The sequence below is a fragment of the Vulpes vulpes genome, chromosome 5, assembly GCF_048418805.1.
Source record: "Vulpes vulpes isolate BD-2025 chromosome 5, VulVul3, whole genome shotgun sequence".
NCBI lineage: Eukaryota > Metazoa > Chordata > Mammalia > Carnivora > Canidae > Vulpes > Vulpes vulpes.
In genome coordinates this window covers 23,334,641-23,350,888 of record NC_132784.1, presented here as the reverse complement: position 1 = coordinate 23,350,888, position 16,248 = coordinate 23,334,641, and the positions used below count along the sequence as shown (strand labels likewise).

The 16,248-nt window shown below is 32.2% G+C and overlaps 1 protein-coding gene across 1 annotated transcript in view; it reads left to right on the top strand.

The window, feature by feature from the left end:
- The window catches only part of LRP1B (LDL receptor related protein 1B), a 1,812,620-nt gene that overhangs the window by 1,109,605 nt on the left and 686,767 nt on the right, over positions 1-16,248 (top strand). The window contains exon 15 of the mRNA XM_072757648.1: positions 4,642-4,764. Within this exon, the coding sequence (XP_072613749.1) occupies positions 4,642-4,764 (123 nt within the window). The remainder of the gene's footprint in view (positions 1-4,641; positions 4,765-16,248) is intronic.

Below are 16,248 nucleotides of genomic sequence, written 5' to 3'. Positions count from 1 at the left end.
ATTCAAATTCAGGTTTGTCTGACCATGAAGTATTTTTTTTGTGACTAATTTATGTGGCCAATTTTATGAAAATTATATAACCACTATACTTTTAGAAAGTGTATGTCTTTTCTGTAGCCATTGTAGTTTTATCACTGATAAATTTTTATTTATAACTTAAAAAAATGAACTTCTTGACTACCTTATAGAACCCAGGATTCAGAGATCTCATATTACAAAACACTAGTATAACAAACATAGTAATTTTTACTTAATGCATGACATGTTTATTAAACACATTATTGTGTAGGTCTAGTAAAATTTACCTATAGTGATAGGGCCATCATCACAAAATATATCTTTCCAAATTTTCCATTTTGATAATAATCACCATCAAAAAATAACCCAAATAACATTCCTAATTGAGTTAAGACACACACAGAAGCACATACACCACACAAAGTAGCTTCAAAGCAAGGCAAATGTAAAAATTTTCAATGAGTATATAATTCTTCAAGGGAGAAAAGACACACTTTATCTTTTCCTAGGATTGATTGACATCATTCAAAGTTGATTTTTCTGAAATTATCCTAGATGAAATCAGGATCTGGACTCAAGATCCCATTCTACTAGTTTCACCCAACCTTTATAAAGAATGTAAAGTCTAATTTTTCTTCCAACTACAAGTCAAATTATCTCTCCATCAAGTAGGATAAAGAAAATCTCCATTGGCTTATGTGTTTCATATTAGGGTCGGAGGCTTCTAACTTCACATATGATAAAACTCTGAGAAGAGTCCAGGAAGCATATGGAAAAGGGGATTTCTTCCTCTCACCATTCTGATGAAGATTTAGATAAAATGAAACAGTGGGATTCCTTTGTGGTGATGATTTACATATTCTGTTATTTGCTAGAAATAAAAGACGCTTTATTAACAAAGGCTAAATTACTAAGGTCTATAAACAGCAATATTTTACTTTCTCATTTTATTTGAGTATAGTTGACATACAATGTTACATTAGTTTCAAGTGTACAACTTAGTGATTTGATAAATTTATATGTTATACTAAAGTTCATCACAAGTACAACTGCCATCTGTCCTATTACATTGCTATCAAAATATCATTGACTGTATTTCTTCTGCTCTATTTCTTATTCCTATGACTTACTCATTCCATAACTGGAGGCCTTTCTCTCTCATTCCCCTTCACTCAGTTGGTCCAGTCACCCACCCATTTCCCTATGGAAACCATCAGATTTTTCTCTGTATTTATAGTTCTAATTCTGCTTTTTGTTTTTTCATTTTTTAAAGATTACATTTATGATTAGAATCATAAGGTATTTGTCTTTCTTTGTCTGACTTATTTCACTTAGCATAATACCCTCTAAATCCATCCATGTTGTTACCAATGGCAAGATATCACCCCTTTATATGATTGTGTAATATTCTTCTGTGGGTGTGTGCATATGTGTGGGTGTGTGCATGTGTGTATGTGTGTGTGTGTGTGTGTATACACCATGTTTTTCTTAACCATTTGTCTGTTGGTGGACACTTAGATTGCTTCCATGTCTTGGCTGTTGTAAATAATGCTGTAATAAACATATAGGTGCATGTAGCTTTTCAAGTTAGTAAGCACTGATATTTTATTATAGGCTTGTGAAATGTTTTCATATATCATTTGTGTCTTTATTACTGTTCTTTGACAGTTATAATACACTTTTAAATAATATATCTTGAAATGCAAAGTGTATAGACAAAGTATACATATACTTATATGCAAATGAGAAAAGCCCCATTATCTTCTTAAAACAGACTTATATACATCAACACACTTGTACTTTACATCTATATGCCCAAATGATTGTTTCTGTCATGTTACTAAGTAATACTCATTCATTCATTCATTCATTCATTCACTCATCAACTAATGAATGTTTATCAGACATACTCTTCTGTGCCAGATTCTATAAGGGGTAGAATAGTTTCACTTCTCTTAACTAAAATATCGTGGGGGAAAAGAGAAATATTTTGGCCCAAACAGACCACTATCTTGAACTTACGGTACTCTAAAAGGTACTCTTCATTTGTTTTCCTTGAATATTTGATTTTTTTTAAAAAGTATTTGTTTCCACAGTAATTTAATCTAGGATATTTCATTATGCTGTTTTCACTGTTATTTTGTCTGTCCTTTATTGATTTAATTTTATTTTGTCATATACAAAGAAGTTAAGAGTATAAAAGCATGAATTTTAGATTAAGAAAAATCTATGTTTCTGATTATTTAGAAATGATGATAATAAAAAATAACACCTAATTCTAAATCATTATTAAAGATAAAGATTATTAATTTCTAGGCATTAGAAAAGTCATTTAAGCCCTATCTTACCAGTAATCCCATCTGCAAATGAGATAAACCTATCTTAGAAGTTCATTAGAAAAATTAAATTAAATTAAATATATAATAATATATAAATATATTTACATGATCTATAAATATATAAATAATAAATATCCCTCCTGCTGATGACTATAGATTTCCAATAATTATAACTATCAATATGTTAATGAACAGTCTTCCATTTTTATTTACAAAATTTTGAATGTTTTTGTAATCACTAAATCATATTTTCAACACCATATTTTTACATGAAAAGTTTTGCAACCTACTATAAATTCAATAAAGACTTAAGTAATAAATTTAAATTGAAGTAATAAATTCAAAAATATATTCAGATACTGCTAAAAAAACACAGCTCTAGGCAATTCCCATGAGAGATATGGAAATATTCAAATTTATTTAGATTTTGGATTTCTATCATAACAAGACAAATGCCAATTCCTCTTTCTTTAATATATGGTATTCACAGAAAGGGAACGTATTTAAAAGTTTGAGTAATGGTAGCTTATTTATAAATACTTAACTTTCATATTCAATGAGAATGGTAAGCATGAGTCATGCTATTAAAAAAAGAATGTGATATTTAGTATATATTTTCAATATGAAAATGTGTCCTGATATATTGCTTTTAATACTTCACTATATTTTACTGTTTTAAATTATTCATATATTTCTCAAAATATTTTGGTTAAATCAAAATCTAAAGAATCTGAATGTAACTGAAATAATGAGTATATAATTTAATCCTGTCCATAATATGCATAGCTCAGAACTACCTGAGTATCCTATGAAGTGTTACATTTTTATTCCGCGGTTATGTAATAAACATAGCAGTATTTGGAAACTTAAAAAACTGCTATATTCCTTACTGGAAAAAACTTGAACTAAGCTTCATTATCTTCTGAGTTTGGAAAATTACACTAAAGCTTGAATTATTAGCTTCCTTAGCTTTCAAATGTATTTTTACCTTTCATAAACTCAGTAAATTTAATTTACTTCTCAGAATAATGAACGGACATGATTATGTACTTCAGGTTATTTCTTTTGATCTGTGGACACACAAGATAATTTATGGGAATGAGTTAAATATTTATTGCATATAGCAACATTTTGATAGTTTTTGTTTGCTTTGATTTTTAACTCATTCCTTAATATCCTCTGCCTAACACAGACAACCCCTAAGGCCCACAGTACAATAATCCCATCAGTCTGATTTTTGGCACTTGTGCTTCAACTACCAATACATCTGAAAATATTATATTATTTTATTGTATGCCTCCAAGTAATTAAAAATTATTTTTAATATTTTGAGTCAGATTTTCTGATATTCTCAAAATGTTATTTATTTATATCTTGAAAAAATGCACAGTGTAAAATGACCTGGATATTTACTCTGTGAATTGGATTACTAGTGTTATAGAGTTCTTTATAACATTCTACAGGTATACATCTAAGTAAATGTACTTTCTTCCTTGCCTTTCCATCTTGCCATCAAAGTAGTAATTACCTACATTGTATAGAACCTCCAACCTTTTCAAAATTTTATGTCAGTTTTATCTGTTTCCAAGGGTGACTCAAAAATGTTCATAGATAATACCTTTGTGAATCCTCCCTACTTTATTGAGGTCTGTTGCATACTTCATCAGTGTCTCTGCTGGCTAGGTCTACTGGGAAGGTCCACTGGAACAACATTTATACCCTTGTGCATTATACATTCTACTGGTACTAGCCACCTTATTCGTTTTCAAGGTTTCAAGATAGCCTGTGTTCCTTGCAGTCATCAATTCACTGACATGTTAATGTACTCCTTGCACAAGAAAGACTATTCCACTCCTTCAACCGGTGCTCATTTGTTTTCTGTTCACTTGGTATCCAAAGTCATATTCTAAGAGTAAGTGATCTACTTTAGGAAGAAATCAGATTTGAAAACACTAGGTCTAAGCTGCTATCCCAGACAGACATCATCATGTCCTGTAATCTTCCTCTTTCCTGGTACTTATGTACACACATACCTCTATTTCTTCTAACCAACGTGCACATTCCTTTTATTTCCCAGTGCATCATATATTTTTTAATGTTTCTGAATTTTATTTAGGATTCAGTAGGTATCCTGACTATATTAATGAATATGTAATATGCGTATGGATGTATATGCGTAAATTTTTATCCCTGTGTACATCTCCTAGAAAGAGTGTGAACCTGAACTGGCTGAGTTTGGATAGAATCAGAGTTCTCTGATGTATTCACTTCCCTCCTTTTGCAGGTGATAATATGTGCCGAGTAAATAATGGGGGCTGTAGTACACTGTGCTTAGCCATTCCAGGAGGTCGAGTATGTGCTTGTGCTGATAATCAACTTCTAGATGAAAACGGGACAACTTGCACATGTAAGTTTTGTTTGTGTGTTTGTTATTCTCATTGATTATATATGTTTTTTAGGAGAAAAAAAAAACAGATGAAACCAAAGGAATTAAAATCAATCTTGGAAAGTGAATTAAGAGAATCACTTAGGTATATTTCTTTTTAGACTACAAATAATTAACTGAATTCATTTGTATTAAAACAAAGGTTGAATAATGATTAAGTTTTCCAGAGCATTTGTGAAAAGGGCAAAACAAAACACACACACACACACACACACACATATATATATATATATATATATATATATATATATATATATAAAATACTTGTGATATATATATATATATATATATATATATATATATATATATATATATGTCACACCACAGGAGAAAATATTTCATAAAATTGTTAAGGACCTTCACTGTAGGGCAAGCTCTGTTATCTATCTTTGTTGAAAGCGAAGGAGGCAAAAAAAGAGATTTAGGGAAATTCTAGACTTTTCAAAATACTGAATTAATTGGATTGATTGACCTGGATTAAAGGCACTTTATTAACTTTTACTGACCTTCCTCAATTTATTGCATCTTGTCATTTCAATGTGACCCTTTTCAAATTTGTTCTCTTTATACATCATATCAAATCCCTTAACCATGGCAATAGGAGCAATGCTATGTATTATGTACTGAGTACTATATAAATGTTTATGGAATAATTTGATCTTGCATGTTACTCATGATTCTTCAGAGAAACAGAACCCATGGGATATAAATATATAGAAGGGATTTGTTATGAGGAATTGGCTCATGCAATTATGGAGGATGACAACTCCCGGTATCCGTAGTCAATGAGTTAGAAACTGAGGAGTATCAGTGGTATAGCTCCAGTCTGAATGCTAAATAGGCTAAAGACCCAAGAAGAGCCAGTGTTTCAGTTGAACTCTGAAGGCAGGGGAAAAAACCAATGTCCCAATTCAAGGTAGTCAGGCAGGAAGAATTCCTTTTATGTGCAGGAAGACAGGCCTTTTTGTTCAATTCAGGCCTTCAGCTGGTTGGATGAGGGCCACTCACCTGATTAATGTAGTCTACAGATCCAAATGTTAATCTCATCAAAAACACTTTCACAGACACACCCAGAATGATATTTAACCCAACCTCTGGGCACTCTAAGGCCTACTCAAATTGACGCATAAAATTAACCATCACAAATGTTAAATAGTACATAAATAAATGCATTTTTCATCAGTTATAATTATTGTCTAGGGGAGGCAGAAGAAGAGAAAAGTATAATAAGATTTCAACTTATCTGAAATGTTTTATTTCTTCTGAAGAAATGTTGAGGATAAGGGATTTTTTAAAATAACTTAATACATAGTAACATTTGAGAAATACACAGAAAAAAATTAAGTGAAAAATCATGCCATAATGCCCATAATGCCACAATTCAACAATAATCTATTAAGACATTTTGATGTTGTTGCTTATAATTATATATCCCTGGAGGTTATTAATTTTCACTACTACTAATAATAATTATAGGTAAAATTTATTGAATTCAATATAGGATGTGAGATTTTATTATAAAATTTCATGGTCCTCTTTAACCCTTACAATAATCATATAAGGAAGATACTATTACTAGCTCACTTTATTATTCAGAATGCGGACTTGAGGGTTAATAACTTTACATAATTTACATAATTAGTACTTAGGACATTTGGAATTTAGACCCCAAATTATTTTATTTTGGAAACAGAATTCTTAGTTATATTGCAGTTTTAGACATTTTGGATCATATCACAGTATAACTTACACTGTACTGTACAATTTTTTTTGAAGCATAAGCATTTTATCATGTGACTACATAATCCTTGTAAACACAATTTTTAAACAATTTTTCTTCATATTTCTACTTAATATTGGTGTTACATCTGATTGATTGTTATAGACTATTTGTGTATTTCTTTGTTTTTTATGATCTGTTTTGTATTTTACCATATAGTACATGGTCAGTTTGTTACATTTTTTTAAAAACATTTGGAATCATACCACCAGTTTTAAATCCTATTACTATTATTTGACTTTTAACTATTTGAGATGAGAACTTTGACTTTCTTTATACTGTTCTCAGGGTGCTTGGGTGACTTAGTCAGTTAAGCGTCTGCCTTCAGCTCAGGTCATAATCCCAGGGTCCTGGGATGGAGCACCACATGGGGCTCCCAGCTCAGTGGGGAGCCTGCTTCTCCCTCTCTTCCCCACTCCTACTCTCTCTTGCTATCTCTGTCTCTCTCTCAAATAAATAAATAAAATTAAAAACAATATTTATACTATTCTCTTTATTTTCCTCAATTCATTCCTTATTGTAATTTAGGATTTCTGACAAGGAATATTATTTTGAATCTTCAATCAGAAAGTCTTTTTATAAAATGTTTTGACATGCATAGCTAGTTTGTTGATCAATTTTATAATAGTTTCTTTTAGATCTGAGTCAGTGCTTTACTAGTATATTGCTTAGGATTCAAACTTCAATTCCTTTTTGTTTATTAATATCCACTGATATTTAGGATAAATATTTCTTGAAGTTGCTTTTTCAAGAGGAACAAAAAGACCACATACTGTAGAGTTCCTGTGTTTTCTAAATAGGCCTCATTTGCATTTATATACGATCGGCAATTCTGGAAATTAATTCTTGGCTAAACATAAATTTCTCCAAATTCTGGAAATACTATTTAATTTATTCTGTAATAATATACTTGAGAGTACAAGTATGAATTATGTTTCTCTGGGCAAACTTTTTTCACTGTTAGTAGGATTTTTAAATTGTCTGTTAAGACAGTTTTCCATAGAACATAATTATGAAGTTTACTTTCTTTGAGTCATCAGGTGGTTTCCTTCTTTTGTTCTGTGGTATAATTTTTTAATTTCTATTTTGTTGTTTATGTATCATAAGAAGAAATCTATAAAGACCCATAGTTTGTCAATAGACAAGAATTAAGCATTACTTTGAACAGCATAAAGTCTGTCTGGTTGTCTGATAGACTAAATCTTATCTTGGTTATTGAGAAAGAGAAAGGTATAGTTTATATGTACATTTCCAAGTTCAATTTTTGGTGTCTACCACAGATTCATCTAAAGTTATTGTTCTGGCATAAAATGAGATTTTTTTGCTATCCCAGCTGAATAACTCTGACATTTGAACAGATGAAATGTGTACACACACACACACACACACACACACACACACAGTACTCTTTATGGACCTCTAACAAGCATCATCCTTCCTTTGCTCTACCCTCAGATTTCCTCTCAAGGATAGAAGCTAACAGTGCAAGTATCTCCTTTTTTGATAGGCACAGACCTTATAGTCAGTACTCAGGAGCAAACAGTCTCTATTTTTTTAACCTAAAGAGAGATTGGCTTATTCAATTTTAATGGTATAAGTTAGAGAAACTTCTAGCTGAATATTTAAATCTTGTCCTATTGGTCTTGCAAAAAAGTCAAAATTCCCTTAAGATAATGTCAGTCTAATCAAGAGGCTGAGTTTTAGGGAATGTTGTGAGTTTTTCTCCTTCATTTTAGTTTTTCATAGTGGGAAGTTGGAGGGAGAGTGTATACATCAGATCTATCTAGATGACTTTTTAAGCTTGAAATGTTCTAATTAGTTCTTTAATTTTAATTGTGTGAATCATAATTATCCGGATCATTCGCCTTCAAATTATCTTTTCTATTTCCTTCATTCTATGCCCCATTAAAAACTTATGGATTTCTTAAGAATTGGCATATTTTTATATCAATATTGATATAGAAAAGATACTGACCATTGAATATCTCTGTGTCAATAAAACTGGATGACTTTTGGCTTTTAAAGAAATACTATACACAGTGTTGGCCATGCAGTTATGATAGGAAATTTCTTATCATGTCTGGACACATGTGATTATACATCTGAGGAAAGAAATTGTTCTGTGACTATTGGTATTCTTTCTAATATCTACGATTCATCGATGATGCAACTCAAAGCAATAAAACGAGACAGGAAAGATTATTGTATCTATATTTGTTACAATAAACAATGTTAAATCAACATAACCATCTGAGCTCTTATTTGGGAATTCTTTGTTGCATTTGGTTGTTTAAAACTCTGCTGTATCTTTAACATGGCATACAACTTGCCCAGGTTTCTTTCAGTTGTAATGGGAAAAATCATGAGTAAGTATATAACTCACTTCTTACAAACAATTCACAGTGTGTTTACATAAATTATTCCAGTTCCTATTCCTTTAATGACAAAAGTTTTTTAAGGATATGTTAGCCTTCAGACACATGAAAAAATGTTCAACATTACTCAGCATTAGGGAAATACAGATCAAAAACCACAATGAGATACCACCTCATACTGACCAGAATGGATAAAATAAACAACTCCAGTGATAACAGATGTTAGTGAGGATGTGGAAGCCTCTTAATCTGTTGGTGAGAATGCAAACTGTTGGAGCCACTCTGAAAAACAGTATGGAGCTTGCTCAAAAAGTTAAAAATAAAACTACCTATGACCCAGCAATTGTATATCTAGGTATTTATCCAAAAGATACAGAAATAATGATTCAAAAGAGCACATACACTCCAATGTTTATAGCAGCAATGTCCACAATAGCCAAAATATGGAAAGAGCCCAGATGTCCATTGACAGATAAAGAAGATGTAAGATATATATGCAATGGAATATCACTCAGCTATCAAAAAAGAATGAAATCTTCCCATTTGCAATGACATGAATGGAACTAGAGGGTATTATGCTAAGCAAAATAAGTCTGAGAAAGACAAATATCACATTATTTCATGCATACGTGGAATTTAAGAAATAAAACAAGAAGGGAAAGAAAAATAAAATAAGATAAAAACAGAGATACAGACAAACCCTAAGAAATTCTTAACTGAGGGTTGCTGAAGGGGAGGTGGGTGGGGGGTGGGATAACTAGATAATGGGCATTAAGGACGGTACTTGATGTAATGAGCACTGGGTATTATAGGCAACTGATGAATCACTAAATTATATCCCTGAAACTAATAATACACTATATGTTAACTAAATTTAATTTAAATTTAAAATAATTAAAAAGGGTATGTTAGACTTAGTTTTCAGATGAGGAAATTCAAGTGCAAAAGGACTACAAATAGAGTTCAGGGTTGCAGAGTATGGTGTAGAACAAATATGAGTGTGCCACTAACTTCTCATTAATGCTGATTCCTCTAAGCTTCTAATTTAGTTCAGGTGACATTACAGTTTTGTGAACTGATTTCAACTGGATTAACTCTAATCTGAGTTAACAAGCAAAACAAAAATACATATTACAACTATTGACATATGATTGTCCTGGTTCCAGTCATCCCCATTGAATTGACATGAAATGAACAAAAACCCATTGGCAGTTGGTCAGACCAGAAGTAAACACCGGTGATTGTTTCTCAATGAAATTGCAGCATAAGGCTATGCCAGAAGAGGCATTCACCCAGCTGAAAAATATTGGCATGCTACATGATTGATTAAGGATGAATTCTAATGCCATACCTGGAAGAATCAAGAATGAGTGTAGGCTGGTGTCTTTGTCCTTGTGAATCTTGTGTGGCATGAGAAAATCCTCTCAGAACTAGAAATGAGACCTGGTACAGCATAGTAACTTGGAACTGACTGCCCTGGAGAAGCGTATGTTACCCACTTGATCAATTATCAAATGAGTTTTTAATTTATTTTGGTGGCTTTGTAGAGAAAAACACAATATACAAAATTAATAAATGAGGACATGGATAATCCCAAGAAATTAAGTTAAGGTTCTAAAAAAAGATAGTCTTTTTTTTTAAATAGCAGGATAATTTTGTCTAATATAATAAGACAGTATAAAATAAGACAGTAATTCTTTAAATTCCTCTTTAGTGGCCTGAAAGAAAAGACAGAATTTTCAAGTGTGCCTTACTCCCAAGAGAGCAACTTAAAAATATTGATCATCCAAGGGTAGCATTGCACAATTATATGTCAGTGGTACTCTGTGACCTTCTTTACCTTCTGGAACACCAGATATATTCCTCTGTCAAGAACAGTGCTCCACTATGGCTAAGCCATTTATCTGTTCAGCTGTGACAAGCCTTATGTTTTAGGATATATGCAATCTAATGTGTAGTAAAAAGTTTAAAGCAGTAAAAAGTTTAGAAGCCCTATCCAGATGAATATTTATGGCCTTCTGTGCATAGGAACTCACAGAAGATTATGTACCACTTAGGTTGGCTGCTCAGAAGACCACTCTATCTAATGAAAGGTCATCCCGCTATGATCTAAAGGAGAAATTCAAAACCCATCACAGCATTTTTTGCACTGCCTTCCTACATAATCAAGCTTATATAAAGGCATTAAAAACACTGCAATTTCAAGTTTTCTTTTAGGTTCTTTTATCTCCCTGCTCAAATAAGAGATAGTTAGAAATTCTCCCAAAACACAAAAACAATCTATTAAATAAGTACATCCTAATGTAAAATGTATAGGGACCACAGGAAAGCTTCATTTATTTTTTTTCTGTACTAGTTGTCATTCTTTTATGACTATCATAATTTTGATACGGTCAACAGCAAAAACATCAGTTGACAGAGGAGACAATAAATACTTAGATTCATTACCACACTGGGATTGAAAAGAAGAAAAGTGAAGTGAGAAACATAGATACTTGTTCATGGGTACCACAGCTTATTAAACCAAGGTGAGGAACATATGTATTGATTTCAGTTGCTGAGCTGAGATAAATCTGAGATGATTCCAAACTAAGATAAAATAAGCCAGAAAGGTTTTCTCCCTTTACTTCATTATGATCTGGATATTAACTCCAGAAATCTCCAGTTTTTACTGGAAACTAATTCTAGAATGTATATTTCCTTTTGTAGTGCATGGAAGAGTCATGTGGAGACCTTCTAATTTCAATATTCTAATAGCTGGTATCATAGGATGTCTGAGACCTGACAAGTCCTTGTTGGGAATGTTATGATTCATGTTATTTTATTTTTGTTCCTGGTTAAATTAAAGGATTATTTATTACTTTGTCAACTTTCTTACTGGTGAGATCATGTTGTAGTATTTTTATTGGAAGTGACCCTGGTGGTAGAATTACAGGTTTTACATCAGTTTTCAAATTCACGGTGCAAAGCAGAACTCTAAAGCAAAGCTTGCAATTCTAGCACTTGTTAATATATTAAAAGTACTCTATGTGTCTGCCCAAACACCCAAGTGCTATATAGGTTCAGTCACATTAAACTTTGGAAATAAGTGACATACATGGAGCTTTTTCTGTATGTTCAATTTTTGTGGCTTGGGAGGGGAAACTTTATCACTCTTTCTGTTTATCTACATGTAGATTTTTTTCCTTCAGTTAAGCTAACTTCCCCCATGATCTTGGATGATGATAGAAGACTATTTATTAGCTTTTTAGCCAATTGAAGTGATACTATTTTCCTGAAGTACTTATATAGTCCCCAGAGATAGAATTTCTCACTATAATGAATGGCTGTAATGTAGAATTAAATCTCTGATAATTCCAGTAAGTTAAGCAGCAAGTATTTTTTAACATCTATTCTATGCCTGGTTCTATTCTCAGTGAATTCTGTTCTGTATGTGACATTGTCCTTCCCACATTTAAGAATTTCAAGTGGAAACATTAAATATATAAAAATGGTCTATAAAATGACTCTTATAGAGGCTTTTGCAAGGTAGATGGATATTAATCTTTTTTCTAGGTGCTATTGGCTCTCTTATGTGATGCCAAATATACTTGCTTCATCATCTCATTGGTTCTAATGGAAGTAGTTAGATTCCCTGGCCATCAGCTAGGGTGCTGAAATAAATGACATTGCTGCCCAATTCCACAGAATTAGGTCAATGCTTGGAAAAAGACCATGCTGTTTGAATGTCTAAAATGCCATCTTATCCAGATTATCACCTATCACATTAAATATTTTCTTGTTAATGGACAAAAATAATCTCTCTTCTAGCATTACAAGTCCTGCATATTCCTGATAACATTGACAACATGGTTTCTTTGTGACATACTACATCTGGAAGACTTGGGTTAGGACTAGAAAAAAACTAAATGTCATATACCTTGAATGACTTTGGAAATGAGAACCCAGTATTCTTTAAAATAAATACTATTATGTCAACAATTCTGAAGGGTTTAACCCTAGGCAAGCTAATATGTGAATTTGTCAAAGATTCATACATTCTGACAGAAGACACATAATTCTTGGATCAGACACAGAAGATTTTATTATTCATGTCACCAGCAGGCAGCATGAGTTTCATGTTCATATTAGTTCTCCTTGCCCCACCTACCCCTAAATCATACAGAAGCAATGCACAGGAAGGTCTAGGTGAATTCTGCACACACAGTGAATTTGTATTCACACTGAAGAACCCTAAGCATGAGTCTGCTAGAAAATCTGCCCAACATTTGCCCTGCAGGGAGATGTTATCTTTACTCATTTGGCCAAGAAAAAAACCTGCTCTCTGCTCTAGAAAATGTCATTATTTGTCTTCCAAGGCTGTTAGCTATATAAATATTCTTGAAAATTGTCCAGGATAAAAGCTGACAGAAGACACATGGAAATACCATGGAGAAATGCCACGTACTCAACAAATTATAGGGCCTAGAAGACTTGCAGACACTTTAAAATGTCAAAGATATTTGTGAATGTTTGATTATATCTGTTCTTATGGATATAAGCAGTATCTAACTACTGTTACAAATGATAATGGTATATACTAATGACATAGATATAGATCAATATCAACAGTAAATATAAAAAGATGAAATTATCTCAGGAAGTTGACTCTATTGATTTTCAAACAATTGTTTGTAACTGTTATGAAAAATGAAAATGAAACTTTGGGCATTGTCATCATATATTTTTGAAAATCACCACCTTTGTACTAGTAAATATCACTTAAAAATAACCAACAATCCACACATATTTGAAACCGTGTTTAAAACAAGTTTGGGAATTTTGCCTATTTGTATTCTTTCCATAATGGTCTAAATATCACTTGAAGAACATTTAAACTCTAAGCAGACTTAAAGATATTATCTCCAAATTGTTTATGTTAAAGAATATTTATTTAAAATATTAGTTTAAGCGGGGGAGGATGGTTTGTCTTTTCCTAAACACTTGCTTTTCTTTAATATAGATGTAATTGTTCAGAAGCAGCTATAATTTCACTCTTGTATATGTATATCCTTGATCATTTCCTAAAACTGTCAGTTGAGTTTATTTGATCAAAAGACCATGTGAAAGCTAAGCTTTTTAAATTGGTGGGAAGGTTATCAGAAAAAAAAAAGGTTTCTTGGGTTTTCCAATCCTCAAACTGTGAAACAGCTAACATAGTTGTTTCATAGATGTCAATGCTACATCAAAGAAAGACATAGCATTTCTTTGGCATCAACTATAGAGAGACTAAAGAAAATCTGAAAGCTGAACTTAAGTTCGGAGGAAGCTGATTACATTTCAAATCAGATTTCTTGTCTGACTGGAATTTTTTTTTAAGATTTTATTTATTTATTCATGAGAGACAGAGACAGAGACAGAGACAGAGAGAGAGAGAAGCAGAGACACAGGCAGAGGGAGAAGCAGGCTCCATGCAGGGACCCTGATGTGGAACTCAATCCCAGGACCCCAGGATCACACCCTGGGCCAAAGGCAGGCACTAAACTGCTGAGCCACCCAGGGATCCTCATTTTTTTTTTTTTTGAAATGAGAGATTGTTGACCATTAGCCCTAATCATTAAGGAATAGAAATTAATCAAAATCCTCTTCATTAAAAATGCCCAGTTTTAAGCTGAGTTTATGTGGATTCAAAGAAGAAATTATCCCACCCTTGAAAATATTAGGGTCCAATTGAGCAAACTTGAGACTCAAAATAAGGATAGTTTGTGTGTCATCAGTGATCAATTCTAGAGATTTTGAGAGAAAAGCTCTATCCTACAAAGGCCCAGATATATCCCAATGTATTTCCACTTTGCTTTGGTTACTATCCTCACTCCCAGTTACTGCTATAAAAAACATCCTTGGGTTGACTAGGAAACCCAGTGATCTCCCTTTTTGTTTTTATATTGTTATCAATTCCTATTTGGGACTTGTTCTATACAGATAACAATTTACAATTATTATTATTATTATTATTATTATTATTATTATTTTACGTTCAAGCGACTTTACAGAAATGGTATCATTAAAGAAATTGCTGCTTCAGCATTTTGTTACTGAAAAGGATTAGAATTAAAAAGGGAGACAGAATTACTGCCAGTTTCTACAGAAAGTGTCTACTTGTCTGAGAGGGGATAGAAAAGACAGGCTTACCTTTATTCAAATTGAATATTTCATTTACCACACTGATTAGTTTTTACCCTGGATTTAAGGAGTCTGGATTTAATGGGTGGTTTTCCTTTTCCAAACACAGGAACCCTAGAGCCTTGTGCCTCACTGCATAACTTTTTGAAGCAGTTCTCCCCAGTGATGGTTCAAGAATCACATTCCCTCTTCCATTCTTTGGAGCAGGGAAAATGCAAGGATTAAAGGAGCGCTAACACAAAGCATTCTGGAAATGCTTAATATGTTTTCTTGACATCCCTTATTATTGGCATGTATATAGATTCTGTGACAGTTCCTCAGTCCAAATGACTTATCCAAAATAAAGGTTAAAGCCATCAGGATTGCTATAGAAAGATTAACTTTTGTTTCTCTTAGCAATAAACTAGCTTTTGAAAATTCAACATATTTTTCACTTCATGAAAGACAAATCATTTATTTTAACCATTGCCACATATTCCTCTTTGTAGACTCCTATTAAATCCACTCAAAGAGAAAAAAAAAATCATCATCATCATCATCATCATCATCACCCTTTCAATTTGTGAATAAATCCCAATCAGCTGAATTCCTAACATTTGATGAGAGAACATGGGGTATATAGAGAAAACACTATATAGAATCGGATGTATAATGAGATCATTTTTCATAATTTAATACCTCCAGGAATATCCAACCAGACCTGAATTTTTCTCCCACTTTCAGACCATAATATAGCCATTGTGCCTGTGCTACTGTCTTATTTTTTTCATATTGATTAATTTGGGATGTACTTATCTGTAAAATGGAGGTGAAAAAAAAATTTTGCTGTGGCCCTATAATAGGTCATGATAATAATTGAGATTATCAATGAAAGCCCTTTAAAAAGTAAAACTGCACACTTAGCGGGAATATGAGGTGATAGTATGTTGTTATTGTTGGTATTATTATTTTGTGATGGTTGTTTAGAATAAATCTTTAAAATTCTTAGTAGAATAATTATGTCATAAAACCTTGAATTTTTCTCATCTCCAAAGATGGTTGTCATTGCAATGTTAAGAAGTTTTCATGTTTTCGATAACATGAAATGAATCAGAATTTTTGTTATTAAAACAAAGCTTACATTGTAAT